Below are 15,000 nucleotides of genomic sequence, written 5' to 3' on the forward strand. Positions count from 1 at the left end.
TATATATATATATATATATATATATATATATATATATATATATATATATATATATATATATATATATATATATATATATATATATATATATATTTATGGATGAGTTTATTTTCATGTATGTTACTTGTGTTTTTCTGTCTTTGGTTGAGGCAATGGTCAGATTTACGATAATGTTCTGCACTACTTCCAAATTAATAAACAAAATGGATAATACAGTCATGCAATATGTGCTGTACATATTCCTGTTTATATGTGTCATCTTTCTTTCTATTACATTCAAATGCAAAACTAACAGAAAGACTTCTTGACAAAATCAGGGTCAATATTCATTTTTGTTATTTGATGTATATTCTGTATCAACTGCTAATTAAAATAAGTACCAGATTTATCTAAACATTTTGGTTGCTTCTCCCAAACAATTTATCAGTTTATCAGCATTTAGATCAAGAGCGATCATGTTTCATACAGTTATCTTAGCTATTCACAAAGAAATAGGAGTGTTGATTTATTCATTCATCACATGCACAAAAGATATACTATTTTCAAAAGTTTTTCTGAACCCCTTTTCTAACCTCTCTCAAAAGTATTTTGAACAAAAGGTCTAGAACTTGTGGGGCCTGGAGTAGAAAAAAGCTTTAAAAGAGATATCTAACTTTATAACTTTCCTGTTTATGTCAAGCAGCTACCGAGGCAATGGAATGGCAGGTAGTATTGTCCGAGTGAGTATACTGCATTGGAGTGCTTTCACTTGGCCTTCACTGAAGTTTTATAATAAATATGTTATATGGTCATACACCATTAGCTGAGTAAATGTAATATCCTTATGCAAAAAATATCCTATGTAAACAGAGCAAAGCACATAGTGGGCTGGCAACACCATTCTTTGTATGACTTAGGATTTCGAGATCACTTTCTCCGAAATCAGATCACTGCAGATAAGAGTATTCATCTATCGATCTATAATCTGTTATAAATATATTATAATATAATATCTATTACTCATCTACACAAGTTTTCATCACTCAACAAATAACAACGACACAATCATTACAGCGCATCTGTTCTTGATTATAATTATAACCTATAATAGATGTATTTCCCATACTAAAGATTTTATCTGTTTTTGGGTTAAAGAAAATATAATTTATGAAATCAACCCAAGTAATTAAGCACATACAATTTATTTAATTTAATGATAATGTCAATATTTAATTAGCCACTTTATATGCTATGGAGTTCGATATTTCTACCAACCTGAAAACTGACTGTAATTCTAACCGAGGTTAATGCTATATAATGCTATATTATTATAAAAAAAATTCCTATCAGGAATACTTGATTAATCTATTACGACAGCTGGTGTACAGTGCTATGTGAACGTCCCAAGACCATGTATGACAAGTAGTGAAGTTCTTTGTATTTTCCCTAATCAAATTCATATATTTCCTCTGTGTTTCTTCTTCTCTTTCATAAACCATTGTTGATAATGAATGGAAGTGACACAAGGTACTTTTAATTTATTGATGGAAAGATGGAAAGAATAAAGGTAAAGTTGCATCTTTAAAAGTGTCAAACAGGGCTATTAATTTCAAAGGTCTACTTTCAGATAATCTTGACAAAAAACATACTGGTTGTTAATCTAAACATCATAAAAAGATATCTGGGGGCTTTTAAAAACCTATGTGGAAGATAACATAAAACTATCTAACTGCATGACATTTTTGTACTTTCTGATAAAACACTAGACTGCCAGATATCTGACTTAACTGATCATATTCTTATATAGGTTTGTTTGTAATGATCTCATCAGTGGAATTTATATATAAATGCTGAAAAGATGTATTAAGCATTGTTCATCTAGAAACACATACCCAAAATAGTATATACTAAAATTAACCCAATCGGCACGTTTGGCAAGAATACATGCCATGCCTACTGTAACACAGGTTTATTTATTGTATTCACATATAGATGGCTCTACAAGTGTTAGTCATCAAGGGGTCACTTATTAGTCCTACCTTTCTCACCTGTTTACCCTTTTCCTTGACTTTTGGAAAGGATCTTTTGCATTATTTCATTGTCTTAAATGTTAACAAGATTTTAATAATACTTTAATAATCATAACATCAATAACAATAATAACGTATTGATATCAATTGTATTAAAAGGAAAAACGCATTTTCCCGCCAATTCAAGGAATGGGGAAATCAAGATCAGTCAGTAGGGCCTACTGATAGACTCCTTGGAGGCTGAGCACATGTGGAGCCATCTGTATGTAACAAAATTCACAAAAACCTACAAGGGACAGAACATAAATCCGGGGTGATTGGGTTAAAGACAGATTTTATTGTCCATTGATTAAAGTGTTATTAGTCAGCTATTAGTTCTGCTCAACAGGGAAGAACAATGAAACACTTTCATAGTTAGCTGTACCCATTTATTTGAGCACACCAGGACATATTTGACTACAAATCGTATATAGTAACAATGACTATTGATAATAATGGTAATCAAGAGGGAATAGTTATAAAGCAAAGAAACAAACTCCTCACAAACAAGATGCCATTGGACTGGCATAAAACTAAACACTAAAATGGAAGGAGCAAACATGGCGTGGCTTTCAAAGGGCATCACAACAACATTTGTAAGGAGCTTGCCAGTTACCTTTATTTTCATTAAAAACTGTGATGTTCAATACGTCTGCTACTCTGTATAAGCACCAACTACGGCAATAAAAACACAAACAAGAGAAACGCTTCTTACAAAAAAAATCAAATAATTTTACTCCATCAGTTTGAGGTGCATATCAAGTGTAAGATAATAATGCACAGAGCTTGTATTGAGGATCATAAACAAAGGAAACCCCCATAGCTCAATCAATATAAAGACACTGATGTAAGGACAGACAAGTTCCTACAAGAGGCATTTTCCCCATAAGAATCCCAAGTGGTAAGTGAGCTGTTTTTACATTTGAAGTTATGATAATAAGAGTAATAGCACACATGCTAACACAATTGCCCTAGAGGTAAGTATCATTCATACACACACATACAAACAAGGCTACCTCATTTTTTGTCCATTTCTCATAGCCACTACAAATGTTGCAGTAATTATTAATTTAATACGCTTGGTACAAAAGGCTTGAAAGCCCATCTATATGTTAAGTCCAAGTGCATAATAACATGGGATCAAAGAATCCTTGGCTCACATGTCACTTGCAGTAAGGCATCACTTCGACTGGGCCAACAGACCTTGAGGAGGCTGCGCCAGTTAACACACAATCCCACAAACCATTCCGAGCAAAAGTTTTTGTTTCAGTGGCCTGCCCAGGTGGTACTTGGAGAAGTGGCGTGGCATGGAGAGTTAAGGCCATTTGTTGACCCAGGAGGGCGATGTCCGGATCTGAAGATACGCACAGCAAGTGGCTGCGAGGGTCAGAAGTGGGCATCATCCATTTGTTACACAGGTTAAACTTATTCTTCTTTACCCTTCAGTTAACTAGAGCAAGTACACTTCATGTAGTGGATCTGCCCTTTAAGGAACACCACAATTTTTTTCTTATTTTTTTTTCAAGGACGCAGTATATGAGTTCTGCCCAACAAGACCTTGTGCCAAGGCATCCGTCAGGTAAGTTTTCCCTACATACTAGACGACATATGATGAGACAGTGAAATGATGGATGAGGATGCCAAGTTGATGGGGTGATGGTGACACATGAGATATGACTATGAAAGTAATGGTTATGACGTGATGACAGTAGTGAAATGATGAGGTAATGCTAGACACAAGTGGCGGGACCTCCAGCAACAACAGTTTCTACAGCCCCCCACGCAGACACAAACACACAACACAGCAGAGCCAACCAACACAACTCAAAAATTCCAGCATGATCACTGCAGACAGATCCCCTGTCAAAAATATTACAGTAACCCTAGTATACAAATGTGCCTATTTCCAAATATATTCATAGAAGAAAAAGGAAAAATCAAAACTTGTTAACTCCTGACATGACCATAACACCCTATGATCCAAGTCATCTAACGACTCTTTTCACTTCCTTTCTTCCTTCATTGTTAGCGACCTAAGCTGGGGTGAGGTGGGGCTCGACTGTTGGCCGTCTAGTGGTGTCTTCATATCTTCTGGATTTTTTCACCCTTAATGACAGGGTTGTTCCGCCTGATCTCTTCCGCTCCATGTTCACGGTAGTCAAACGTGCAGTGGTGTTCATTACTGTAGCGATGCACTGAGCAGAAAAGGCCTCCACACCTGCATGTAAAACCTGTCAGAAAGAAATTCACAATCAATATATGATCTTCAAGCTTAAACTATATTATTACCTTCACTTCCATTATGATCCCCATAATTTTCACTTCAAACATTATGCTATCAATACTTGCAATTGGGTCCTTGGATGAAGCATGACATGAAAGAGTAAAGTATAATGGCAAAAACTTTTCTCCACTGATTGAAGTCACTTTTAATTTTACTAATTAAAATGGTGTATTGTTAAATTAATGATTCAAACTTGAACTGACCACATACATGATGAAATGAATGAAATGAAATTTCCATGAATCATTTAAATGGTCTTCAGTTTTTTTTCTGAACAAAGAGTACACTGAGGAAACCTTGTAGTATACTCATAAAAAACCTTGTCATGAGAATACAGGATATCTCATTTCAAAGCTTTATACTAAACTACATGTACACATGCATTTTTACTATCCTACACACACACACACTAATCTGAAGTATTTTCTTCCCTCCCAGATGATACAACACCCATAAAGCCATCACTATTTCTCTCATTTTGCTCTATTTTCACGCATAATCAATAGCACTCCCTTATCAAATGGAAATCGTAACAGAGTGCTAGTTTTTTCCTTTTTTGCCTTCTATCGGCTCTTTGCACCAAATTATATGTTTACAACAAGAAGGACAATCTGTGATTCGGGTCAGAAGTGGAAAAACCCCTTTGACATAATAACCATGACATCGTTTGTCAATAAATATAAGCCAATCAATTTACAGCTAGCATGGTATTGCTGTTAAAATTTCCATTTCCTGCCAGAAAATTAGAACTCTCATTCAGATGTACAATCTATACCCACGGTATGATTGCATTTCAAATACAGAAAGCTACACAAGTCTCCCTGTAAACTAATGCTCAGACATTCCATATTTTTATTTCTGGAACAGGCAATATTTGTCAAGTCACATCCTTGTTTCTAAAATTACACTGTCTGTGCATTTAGTTGTTTGGATCTACATCAGTTCTATTTACTTACATCTACTCACATTACCAAAGTCCATCCGGTCTCCGAAAAAATGATCAATTTAAAGGCTTTTACCTTCAACTGAGTAACACTTTATAAAATGCTAACAAATGCCCAAACCTTTAATGGACGTCTTCTCCTTTAAATCATTCCATACATTTTCCATTCTTCTTCCCTTTTCAATTCTTCCTTGTTTCTGTTTTTGTTTACTTTAATTAGTGCACTGACTAACATGTTTTAAAAATCTCAAGGCTTGTTTCTGATGCTGGGAGGGATGTAATATACTTTACGGGAATTACAAAAGATTATTATCATTATCATTTTTTTATTTATTTATTTTTATTTTTTTTTACAATGACTACCTTTGCTTTCTTCTAGCTTAGATGGATCACAAAATTATTTTCAAGTAACTTATAACTACAGTCCATTATATTTCCATTTTCCTATTACTGATGGTATTTTCAATCAAAAATTTATTTTTGCATTCCCAAATTCTACTTCAACTGTTGAATGCAGTGCCACACCTGCTAAACAGAAAGACAGGAAGGATATCTTCAATGTGACCAGTATATGGTAAGTCTTTTTGAAAATTTCAAATGCCTTTAGAAAGTAATAGCATTCCTGGTTGTCCATTCACCAGGAAACCTATTCTCTTTTGAAGAAAGAATTTCCTTCCCTCTGAGCAAATTCTTTGGTACCCACCCACTGGTATGCATCTATGAACAGAGTTCATCGTTACAAAAGGAGAAAAAGTTATAAATGAGAATGTATAATTTTTCAATGCAGAGATGGTACAAATTAGTTTTCATTAAAACTTCATAAGCATTCTAGGTAATCCAAATGAAGATTTAACAAAAAAAATGCAAAACTACATCTTCTGCATTATGAAGTTACCCAATTCTCTTTTATATCTTTTTCTTGTATGCATCCATTCTCATCTCCACTGCATGTGTCTTCTAACTATTTTACTACACTACTTCTGTCTAATCTACCATTCTAATCTCTCCTCAAGATGCTCTTACCTGTGAGGCCAACCTTCTTCTTGCACATCTGACACTTGTTCTTCTTCTTCTTGGCTCCATCCTTGTCTGGACTGTTGGCATCAATATCTGCTTCTGCACCATCTGCAGCCGATGCTCCTGCATCCTCTGTGGTTTCACACTTTTCTGGGGTTCCTGGTACACCTGCCACCTGGAAAAGAACCTGTGCTTTAGCTGAATGTTGCAAACGGGTGGTACACAGTTTAATGAAGATGGAAAGATGTACATCCCAACCTTAAAATACGTCTTTATCTACATACATACAAATAGGCAAAGACGTGTGGATGTAAGCAACAAAGCAAATATCATACTATGGTATCCTGTTTTGTGAACAACACTGTTTACATGTGTTTAGTAAGAAAGAAAGAAAGAAAGACATAAAGAAAGAAAAGTAAAAAGTAAAAATCCACATTTCTGTACCCACTGCAAAAGAAAACATGATTTTAAATTTTCTATCCTCCCTAAAAATAATTTTACATTGTATAAAGTACAAGTGCATAACCAATTATCTATAGAGATTTTAGAGGAAATCTGGGAAATTTAGTTGTGTACTGATCTCTCAGAAAATTCACTGTTAAATAATGTCATTTGCCATTTAACCCTTTCCCGACGGGTAGTACTCATAGTGGCATGGACTTAGCATGCGTGACCGCTCATGCCCAATATCAGCATCCCTTTCTTTTCTTCGTAATACTAAGAGCCTATGTTGTATTTTCAATATTATTATTTTCTAAGGTCTCTATTTCCCATATTTCCTGATAAATCAAGACTGTAGGATATTTTTGTTGTTATATAGACTCCATAGTTGATCACTATTCACTCTATTCTTCTTCTTTTAACGGTAGGTTCATGTCTGAGCCGCCGTGGTCACAGCATGATACTTAATTGTAGTTTTTCATGTTGTGATGCTCTTGGAGTGAGTACGTGGTAGGGTCCCCAGTTCCTTTCCACGGAATTCACTCTATAGTCTGAATAAAATAAGCAGTGTGTGGTATCATGGAGTTGTAACCGTAGGTTTTGTTGTATTTTTTTTTTTTTTTGCATTTTTTATTTTCAAGTTATTTTTGAAGATAACTTTAGTTTCAACAGGTCTATATTATCACTTCCATATAAATATAATTTTATGTTTAGTGTTTTTGTAAATACATTTTTTTTTTCTTTTTCAAAATACATATCTCTGGCCAATGTAGTCGATTACTGACCTAATTGTTTTTATGCTAACCTCAGAAGCCCAAGAACCCTTTATGAAATGCATAGTATAGGAAAAATGAGAAAAAGTTAAAAACTACTTAACCACATTTTCAGTGGCAAAAAAATAATATTTTGCCATAATTGTTAAAAAAAAAATTATGGCATGGCCATACATACACCATGGCATATACGTACATACCACCCTTCGGGAAAGGGTTAATATGCCCAATGAATAAGGGTTTTATGAATTTCTTGATAGGATTTAGGCACCATATCTATACTTACTGCTTTTATAAACAATTATTTTGAATTTATGCATTTATCTTTTGAATTCCTAAACAATCTGCAAGATTTCTACTATTGCTCCTGATGATAAAATTATTTACTAACACCGAGTGGTCTGTACTTATAATAAGAAAAAGAAGTACATGTTATTTCTATTTTACTGATCTATTTTTCCTTTATTTTTCTTTCTGACAACATTCTCAGTACCAGTTTTATTGTTTTATTTACTTCATAACTGTACAATGGGGGAAATATACCCCTGGAATTTATTTCTTAATTGTCACTGGTCAACTTTAGGAAAATTTTCCCTAAAAATAATATTCTTTAGAGCTTCCCTGTCATGCACAATATAATCAATCATAATGTTTCTAGTTTAACTTGCATAGAATCTAGAAAACTTTGGCCAAAAGTGTGGTTATAAACATAAATGTTCCTTGTTTCTTTTTCATTACACCTACAAGTGGTAGCATAATACAAAGTGAAATTAACCCACAATCAAACTAAATAAAGATATTGTCTTTTTCCTAAAGCCAAACTCTGAAGCACTGTAATCCACAAACCTGTGTTAGGGTGGGCACAGTTGGCTGGCCTGTGGTTGTGACGACAGTGGCAGCCTGATGGAGAGCAGAAGCTGGGGGTGCTGGAGATGCTGAGGTAGGGGCTACTGAGGCTGTGGGAGAAGTCACTGTAGAAGGTGGTTGCTGCTTCTTTTTGAGTGTGTCCTTATAACACTTAGAGCAGAGTCCATCTGTATTTGGGGATCCAAAGAATCCACAACCCATGCGACAAAGGATGGGACCAGTCTCAAGCTGATTGCTCTCGCGCTCCATCCTCCGGTCAATCTAGAAAGGAACAGTTGATTAATTATGACTGGCACTATAAATTACAAAACAAATCAACATAAGTATAGCAAATAACCTTTGACTGGGTAAACATAAAAACGAAAAGCAATGAGAAAAAAACATATAAACAATGAGAAAAAAACATATAAAAGTTATAGCTATCCAGCAGTCTAAATTTGCACATCACAAGGACAAAAAAATTCCGTTACTATCAGTGAAAGTAAATAGGAAAACTGCAGCACAGTGCAAAGCAAGAACAATTCTGGTACACATCAATACTAGCTCATCAAGTCACAGTATGCCCAATCATCAGTACATAACCAATTAGGACAAGATTAGTTGCGTCATTTGATCCTACTAAACACACTCCCTTAGGTACATAATTAAATATAAGGCTGTAGATAAGACTTTGTATGACTAACATGTGCATTGAATTCTGGCTTCCTGTGTCATGAAAATATGTATTAATAATCTAATTTCAATAATTTCTGCATAGTCGAAAGAACATTAAAAAATAAAACAAAGGAATTTCATTAATGATTTTAATGAAATATTTAAAATAAAAGAATAACACAATCCATATGTGTACTGGTTCTTTGTCTGAACTTGGGGCATTTATTCCTTCAAGTATTTTTATCATTTCAAACTAAGAAATAATAATTTGATTTAATTAATATCTTAGTACACAGTTTTTACTTCTTTAAACCTATACCTATCAACCCCCCTTCTGGGCCCTATACAAGATACTTTACCATTTCTGACACTTATTATGTTCTGACTGTGTGAATCGACGGTAAAGCATTGTCAATTAATTAACCCTCCCCCCAAAAATTAGTTATTCATAGTAAACAAGCAACTTTGATATCAACAGCAAATCAGAAGTGTTTATGATGTGGGATTATGATCTGCACTAAGCTATGGAACCAAACACAGTGCTGCAAGCATGGTCCCAGCTTTGGTCATCCTGGCCCACACCATGCACACAAAACACAAGGAGTAACAGTGTCTCTCCTTGATTATTGTAAAAACGTACCTGTTGCTCTCCTCCTGCCAGAGTTGTGGGTAGGGATGGGGTGGGCAGCCGACAGCAGCCGCCTCACTCCGCTGGATAAAAGACTGTGGGCTTAGATGCCTCCTCCTCCAACTTCACCTCTCACACAGCAAGCTCTGCTCACTGCTGCGACCACTCTGGTACAGATGATCTCTCTCACGTCTCTTGATAAGAGTTCTTCTGTCAGTTCCTGAGTAGTGCTCTCCGTTTAGCCTTGTGTAACCTGGAAATGAAACAAAAAAGTTTATTAGTTGGCTCTCAGTGAAATTATAGAAAGTACAAAATTATAAAAAATGATACCTCCTCCAAAAAGTAGAACTAGGGCACATGCATGAAAACCCTCTCTCCTGAGCATTATCATTTGATAAGTTATCTTTCAACTTAGTTTATTTACATTCAAAGGCTATATAAGGCAAAGTTACAAGAATAGACATCTGAGCTTTCCAGACACAGGTTAACTGATTTCTTGTGTATTTTAATGTAATCTGAATAATAATTTTGGTCTTCAGCCTTGCAACCACTATTTGTTTTCGAGTTTTCCCATCCCTAGCACAAGTGGAGGAGAGTTATAGTAAAGTTTTCAAAGCATTTCACTGAGCAGCTTAGAACACAATATGTGAAAAGAAATCTAGTGTATTCATGATTAGTTTGCTGATCAATGGGTTAGTAATAATTTGATTGTTTGACAAGCTAGAGGTTGGAAATGCTCATGTTCTACTTTTAGTACCGTATGTTTAATTCCTTATTGCTAATTTGCAAATACATTCCCATGTACACTTTCACTTCATATACGCCTTTTACTACATTACTTTCTTGAAGTAATAATCCTGAGTAGATGGTAAAATGCTGTAAGAACATCCAGTAAACCATAAAAATGAAGTTCTTCATTTAAATATGGAAGAAAAGGAAATATCTTCAACCCTAACTAATACAATGAGATGAGCCTTTCAAACAGATGAATTATCATATTCAAGCTGCCAACAGACCTTGAAAGAGAAAGTGTTTGCGACAACCCCTTTCACTTTTTTTCTCGGTGCTTAGAACCTTTGACAACCGTGAAACTATATCAAAGCATCTGCCTCGGGTTTCTCGCCTGCCGTTTGTTAGTTATTATAAAAAAAAACAAGAGGGAAAAAGGAGAAAAGTACTTCACACGTGGAATAAACAAAATTCCAACAACAATATGCATGGACTCGCTTTCTCAGTATACGTGTGATATAGGTCCGTTTTCTCTCCATGTATTTTCTACTTTCATTCATACTCATTTGCGGGGGGACTGCGCAATTTTTAAGCTAGTTCTTACATACCGATTTTCATCTAGTCAAGGGGGGAAAAAAATAATAATAAAAAAACGAAAGCACGTAATGTCCTGTCAAATAACGCCTCCGATAAGCGCAGGTAAAAGTGTCCAGCCATTAGCGCGTTTAACGGTACTGTGGAGGTGGGGGAGGAGAGGGTTGAGAAAGTGGGCCACCGTTCTACTTTCCGAAGGCCCGCGGCTAATTGTAATGTCGGACTCTCATTTTAATTTCACGATGATTTGCTTATGTTTCTGTGGTCTCCCACTCTAATTTATGGCGATTGGCTGGCTGAAATGGCGACGGGTAGAGGCCAGGCCGATTCACGCTCTGTGAGCTGATGACGTGTAAGAACTTCATTGCGCTGGCCTTGGTGCTGATGCCGATGGTGAATGTAGACAAAAACGCCGTCAACCGCAATCATCGCACGAATAATACGTCATCCACTTAAGTTTTTTTTTCTACGTGAGTAAGAGCTCGTCCAGAAAAATAATCAATTTTTCGCTCAATTAAATCGAAGATGATGACTTCCGGACTAGCCACACCAAGATCTGTGGCAATGCATCTTCTCTATTAGGCGTAAGGCTTCTGAGGCCCGCTGTTGGTACAGGGTATTGCGTACGAAGGGAAAAAAAGGAGAGAAACATGCATCTCCCTGACATTCCTATATCCCGCAGTTCTTACCTGGCGATGCGGACCTGGCTCTCTACGGACGCCAGTAGCACAGTTCGCAAGCCGCGACGTGCATCAAACTAGAGCAAAATAAGTCTTGTTCAAAACACTGTGGTTGCAAGGCTTTCATCCCCGCACATAAAGGTGGGGTGACGAAACACAGGCCCATGTCCCGTCGCTGGTCGTGGCTCAGTGACCACGCCCTCTGTTACCAAGCTACATCACACAACTATCCCCTTTAAGGACAGCCAACCTACCCCCGCCCAACATTAAACACATCTCTACTCGCTACTACCACGACTCCCACAACCGTAGGTAAGCTCCACCTACACCCACGCCCATCAACGCTATGCTGCGCCTCCATTCATAAATCCCTCCTCTGGAATAGTTGCAATGCAAAACGCCGCCCACGCATATCAAGAAAACAACGATGGCACAGGCGGCTTTAAACGCAGCGTGTGGATACGGCACACTCGTATGTACAACTGATGTAACACAAAAGCCAGATAGGACGGAAGAGTAAAGGTGCTTGCTGCTGCCTCAAAATGTCTCTCACGACTGACAGGCCTTGGCGCTGGGTCAAAGGTCAAGAACGTTCTAGGACGACTGGCAGGAAAGTGAGGAGGAGGAGGAGCGTAAGAACGGTGGGAGAAACAGTGAGTACACACAAGCACATATGTATTGGATCATTCGTTTAAGTAAATGAAAAGAAAATGAAAATGAAAATGAAAATGAATATAAATATGAATATGAATAGGAGGAATACGATATTATGTATACATATATAAATAAATAAATACATAGATAAATGTGAATTTGCATACATGCATGGATGTGCGTGTGTATAAATATATACATTTATGTGTGTGTGTGTGTGTGTGTGTGTGTGTGTGTGTGTGTGTGTGTGTGTGTGTGTGTTGTGTGTGTTGTGTGTGTTGTGTGTGTTGTGTGTGTTGTGTGTGTTGTGTGTGTTGTGTGTGTTGTGTGTGTTGTGTGTGTTGTGTGTGTTGTGTGTGTTGTGTGTGTTATGTGTGTTATGTGTGTTATGTGTATTATATATATTATATATATTATATATATTATATATATTATATATATTATATATATTATATACATACACATACATACATACATACAAACACCCACACACACTCGCACCCCCCCCCCACACACACACTCACTCACTCACTCAAGTCCCGACAAAGTTTAAACATTTGGTCCGAAGTTTTAGATAATAAGGACACAGGTTCTACTCCACCCACTCTCTGCTTCACCTTTACCTGAAGTCATCTTGCCTGCGTTACTCATCTTGTCTAATTTCAGCCCCAAGCCAAAATAAAACCTCAGTATAGTGAGTCTTTGCTGGACGCAGAATTTCTGTACAAAAGTTCTACTTAATAAGACGGCAAATTTTGCTCCACCCACTTCCTGCCACACCCCTGACCCTGATGTCACCCTGCCTATGGCATTCCTCATGTTAAATTACCCTGTGGTCCAAGTCTTAGCTCCCTAGGGTCACGGGGGACTGAATGCATATGGTAAACAAACATATACCAAGTTTTATTTATAAGATAAATAAGGGAGGAAAAGATAAAGATTAGGAAAAGGGAGGGAGGGAGGGAGGGAGGGAGGGAGGGAGGGGGGGAGAGAGAGAGAGAGAGAGGAGAAGAGAGAGAAGAGAGAGAGAGAGAAGAGAGAGAAGAGAAAGGAGAGAGAGAAGAGAGAGAGGAGAGAAGAGAGAAGGAGGAGAGAGAGAGAGAGAGGAAGAGGAAGAGGAAGAGGGAGAGGAGGGAGAGAGGAGAGAGAGAGGGAAGAGGAGAGAGAGAGGGAGAGAGAGGAGAGAGAGAGAGAGAGAGAGAGAGAGAGAGAGGAGAGAGAGAGAGAGAGAGAGAGAGAGAGAGAGAGAGAGAGAGAGAGAGAGAGGAGAGAGAGAGAGAGAGTAGAGAGAGAGAGGAGAGAGAGAGAGAGAGAGAGAGAGAGAGAGAGAGAGAGAGAGAGAGAGAGAGAGAGAGAGAGAGACTAACAGACTAGAGGTAGGTGGTGGTTGTTTGTATGCCGTGTGTGTCGCAAGGTCCCAAGATAACCATGTTATCAAAGGTGAACAAAAAAAATATCATATAAAAATCTACGTGTTCGTACTCTATACGCATAAACCACAGCAATATATGATTTCATCAAATGACGCCACGTAAGCATAGCTGATTTGATTTATAAGTACCAATTTCACTAGCAAAGCAAAACAAAAATGAGCAAACAAATAAAATAAATAAACTAATTTATCTCTTCATGATAACATGTGACCCAGCCACAGTGCCAGCTGATTAGTTCACCCACCATAACACTGATAAAAAAAGACCAAGTTTGATAGTCACCAGTCTAAATAATCGATCTAATGTCAACAGTGATTAACTATATACATTAATGTATAAACAATTACATAATTCATTTATAAAACAGGTCGTCCGTTGCTCTAACACCCCTAAAAAAAAAAACAAAGAAAATAATCAAACACTGACACACACATATCCACTTACTAACCCACACTAGAAAGCGACACCCCTAAACGCCCAAACACAGCGGTATACAACGTGACACCAGCTAACACCAACAACAGCAGCAGCAGCTTCACCATTACATGACAATATTCCAAAGAGGGTAATGTAGGTTGCCTCTACAACAGGTACATCACTCAGCCCCATCCTTGTCAGCTTATATTAATCCCGGGAAAAATACCCAGTGATGCAGCCCCGCGAATGGGGCGGCGGGTTTTCGACGGCACAAAAGACGCCTTACATAACCTTAAATCCGCACTTTTTTATCTTGGGTCCAAAGTCTAACCTTGATGATGTAACCTCTGTCCCCGGCACTGGTGGTGTTATTCCAAGCATCCGCGGACTCGGAGACGAGAGTGAGGGAAAAGGCAATGACATACAGAGCCCCCCCCCCCCATCGCCCGAGCGTTAGAGCAGCCGATGTTACGAGACGTTTGACCGCCTGACGTTGCGTTGTCGCTCACACGTCGCTCGCGCTACCGAGCTAGCGAGGGAAAAACTTATGCAAGAGTTTGTCAAGCAGCCAACCACGGAGAACAACCGCAGTTGCTAAACACCCTGCTTGAGCAAGACGAGCGAAGAGAACAGAGACAGATGATGATGGCTGACAATGATAATGATGATGAGGACAGGTGATCACTTCATCGTAACGCCAACACCCAACACCAGCACACTGGGCACTGTTTGCAAAACGTCTGGTGTATAGCGGACTGGCACTAGAGTATACGCAAATGCCATCCCATTAACACAGAACAGAGACTGCGTTCCTAGACTAAATACCATTCTAATATGT

The 15,000-nt window shown here is 37.6% G+C and overlaps 1 protein-coding gene across 6 annotated transcripts in view; it reads right to left on the reverse strand.

Moving 5' to 3' along the window:
• Nucleotides 1-2,420: 2,420 nt before the first annotated feature.
• Nucleotides 2,421-15,000, reverse strand: part of LOC119596441 (zinc finger A20 and AN1 domain-containing stress-associated protein 6-like) — a 105,236-nt gene continuing 92,656 nt past the window's right edge. For all 6 annotated transcript variants that reach the window (XM_037945688.1, XM_037945686.1, XM_037945689.1 and 3 more), the window contains 4 exons: nucleotides 9,668-9,908; nucleotides 8,353-8,634; nucleotides 6,299-6,467; nucleotides 2,421-4,279 (listed from right to left, as the gene is read on the reverse strand). In XM_037945688.1, the coding sequence (XP_037801616.1) occupies nucleotides 4,131-4,279; nucleotides 6,299-6,467; nucleotides 8,353-8,622 (588 nt within the window). In that variant the 5' untranslated portion in view covers nucleotides 8,623-8,634; nucleotides 9,668-9,908 and the 3' untranslated portion in view covers nucleotides 2,421-4,130. The remainder of the gene's footprint in view (nucleotides 4,280-6,298; nucleotides 6,468-8,352; nucleotides 8,635-9,667; nucleotides 9,909-15,000) is intronic.

The sequence above is a fragment of the Penaeus monodon genome, chromosome 38 (assembly GCF_015228065.2).
Source record: "Penaeus monodon isolate SGIC_2016 chromosome 38, NSTDA_Pmon_1, whole genome shotgun sequence".
Lineage (NCBI taxonomy): Eukaryota > Metazoa > Arthropoda > Malacostraca > Decapoda > Penaeidae > Penaeus > Penaeus monodon.